General features: G+C 53.9%; 1 protein-coding gene across 1 annotated transcript; it reads right to left on the reverse strand.

Moving 5' to 3' along the window:
* Positions 1 to 1,949: 1,949 nt before the first annotated feature.
* Positions 1,950 to 2,921, reverse strand: MC3R (melanocortin 3 receptor). Its single transcript, XM_044262291.1, has one exon. The coding sequence runs from the start codon at positions 2,919 to 2,921 to the stop codon at positions 1,950 to 1,952; it is 972 nt and encodes a 323-aa protein (XP_044118226.1).
* Positions 2,922 to 3,170: the final 249 nt, after the last annotated feature.

Below are 3,170 nucleotides of genomic sequence, written 5' to 3' on the forward strand. Positions count from 1 at the left end.
GGAAGCCAAGTTATCCTCCTGCTCAGGTTCCTCATCTGTAAAAGGACTCACCTGTTTGGAAAGTTTGTGGAGAGGGTAAAGTGAAGTAATGTGAGAGCTGATATCAGAGAGTGAAAAGTTATTTTTGTCTTGTTTACATAGAGAAAGGACATCATAATTTTTACAGCTGATAGTACAGTTTTTTAAAGAATCTGATTCCCCATTTCCCGCGTGTGCTGGCGGAGTGGCCATGGGCAAGACCTATTATTTGGCGTCTCGATTAGAATAATGGAGAGTGGCAGTGGCCCGGGAACTACAGCCTGGTATTTTTGGAAACTAAATGGGAGAATTTTGTAGTTTGGCTAAGAGGCATTGCCCTAGAAAAGCTGAGCACCGTGGTCAATGGCAGTGTTTATGCCATTTACAAAAGACTCAGAATTACAGTGTAAGGGGTGAGGGCCATGTGCAGAAGTCACCAGGGTGCTTCCGGGTGGCATAGTTTAACGTGTCACACATTAGCAGCTGCAAAAGCCTTTTATTATTTCCAAATGCCACAACCAAAGCAAGAGACAAGTGATATTGCTTATATTGGCACAATGTCTTCAAGTACCAAAAAACCCACAATATATTCCAGCACAAGAAAAATACACAATTGTACACTAAAGACACAGCATATTATAAGAATTCACTGGGGAGTTGTTGGGTGGAGGTGGGGGCAGCGTGAGGGCAGCCAGAGAGCAGAGTGTGAAGTTCTCTAGGACAGGAAGGGGTCTGAGGGGGCCCGGTGGGGCACAGTGATGGACGTCCAGCAGACGCCGACAGCGCTGGTCAGCAGAGCTCACCCTGTGCTCACGGGGATGAGATGCTTTGCTTGATAAGGTACAGCCATTGAGAGCCGGGTCACCCCACCTTTCACACTATGCTGAAAAAAAGGAGCAGTGAACCAAGAAATTTCTGTCTCACAGACAGTTCTGGAGATCAGGTGATAGAGACACAGCTACGGGGAGCAGAAACAGAGCTTCCGAGAAAGCCACGGGCATTTCCACAGTTTCTGAAACTCTCCGAAACTACAGGAAAGCATTTCTTGAGGCACATGCCCTCCCATCCATGATTCCCTCTCTTGCTTTAATGACAGAAAAGGAATAATAGGAAAAAAGCTTTTTTTAAAATAGGGAAATTTATACCTTTAATCAGCAAGGTATCAAAATGCTTTGTACACAGGTATCCAGTGCTGATTTTCCCAAGCACTATCTCTGTCTTTCATTAGAATTTTGAAATCTGCCTTAGATTTAACACATAAGAACCTGACAGCAGTAGCAGCAGCAACCAAATTAGAAGCAGGTCACATCCCTATGCTAGTTTTCGGGGGGAGGCTGCTCTGGGGGGTTGAGGAGAGGGGCAAATGTAGCATCGCTTCCTCCACATGGAGCTCAGTATTTTTTAGACCATTGTTTTACAGTAAATAGGGTTATAGGCTAGAAACCCAGTCTCTACTGAAATAAGGACGAGACCATCTGAGCAGCTGACAGCCAGAACCGGGACAGGTTTGCCGGAGAGACATTTGAATCCCTCTCAGAGCCAACGAAAACCCTTCCGTCTGGTCTGACTTGTGGCAGGGAGGCACGGGGAGGACGCAGGAGGAAGCAGGTGGGCGTTACAGACCCCGAGCGCATGGATGTAAAGGCAGGCTGCGCCCCGAGCTGCCCTCACTGAGTCCTACCAGGGCCTCTTTGGGAAATCAGTGACTTACCCCCCGCAGAGTCCTGCGAGAAAGCCCGTTAAGTACCATTTTCCCCTTCGAAGGCTTTGCAAGTGCAAAGACAAAAGACATACCGAGCATGGCTGTTGACCTATTTTAAGTCTATCCAGGACTTCTCTACACCCTCTTCTTTTTTCTAAACACCTCGCTTGGCTGGTTGGGGGCTCGCCGGCGACGGAGCCGCCGGCACCCACTCCCTGGCCCTGGCGCCCTAGCCCAGGTTCGTGGCGTCGCAGCTGCAGAGGATCTCCCTGAACGTGTTCCGCAGCTCCAGGCTCCGGAAGGCGTAGATGAGCGGGTCGATGATGGAGTTGCACATGATGAGGACCAGGTAGGTGTTGAAGTGGGCGGCGTAGCAGACGCAGTAGGGGTTGGTGGGGCAGGTGATGATGAGGATGAGGTGGAGGAAGAAGGGCGCCCAGCAGAAGACGAACACCCCCAGCAGGATGGTGATGGTGACAGCCCCCTTCATGCACGAGTGCTGCTGCGGGGCCGCCCCATTGGCCGGGGGCAGCGCCGCGATGCGCCGGGCGTGCAGCCGGGCGAAGAGGAACATGTGCACGTAGAGCGAGCCCATGAGGAGCAGCATGGCGAAGAACATGGTGATGAGGCACACGATGACCATCTTGCTCTCGGAGTAGACGATGAACGCCACGCCGCACACGCCGCAGCACGCCCAGATGGCTGCGATCCAGGCGAGCGCCTTCCGCGCGGTCATGATGCTGTGGTAGCGCAGCGCGTAGAAGATGGTGACGTAGCGGTCCACGGCGATGGCCAGCAGGTTGCAGATGGAGGCCACCAGGGAGATGCAGATCAGGGAGTCGAAGACGTTGTCCATGTGCTGGATGAACCGGTCCTCGAAGGTCAGGTAGTTGCTGTTGACGATGGCGATCATGACGGTCTCCAGGGCATTGGACACGCTCACCAGCATGTCGGCCACCGCCAGGCTGCAGAGGAAGAAGTACATGGGCGAGTGCAGGTTGCTGTTCCTGACCACGGCCAGGATGACCAGGATGTTCTCCAGCAGGCTGACGATGCCCAGCGCCAGGAAGACTTCGGGCTTGATGAAGACCTGCTCGCAGAACCCGCTGCTGCTCTGGTTGCTGAGGGAGGGGGCGGCGAGCTGCTCGGAGCTGTTGGGCAGGGTCGGCTGAGCAGACAGCAGGCAGCACGAAGCGTTCATTGCTCACAGACGGTGGGGGCAGGGGCTCCGGCAGCGTCCGGAACCTGCTGCTGCTCGGCCGGGGTCTCCCTCCGGGTGCTGGGGGCAGGTGCCCGTGCAGTCCGGACTGAGGGCGAGGGAGGGAAAGTCAGCTGCGACACAGCCCAGAGAACTTCCCCTCGCTCCTCCAAGACCAGCAGTTTTACGGACACTCTTCTGTGTCGTCGTCTGTCTTCCTTCCTTCTCACCCCTTCCCACACCCCCAGCTGG

Source organism: Neovison vison, chromosome 8, assembly GCF_020171115.1.
Source record: "Neovison vison isolate M4711 chromosome 8, ASM_NN_V1, whole genome shotgun sequence".
NCBI classification, from domain to species: domain Eukaryota; kingdom Metazoa; phylum Chordata; class Mammalia; order Carnivora; family Mustelidae; genus Neogale; species Neogale vison.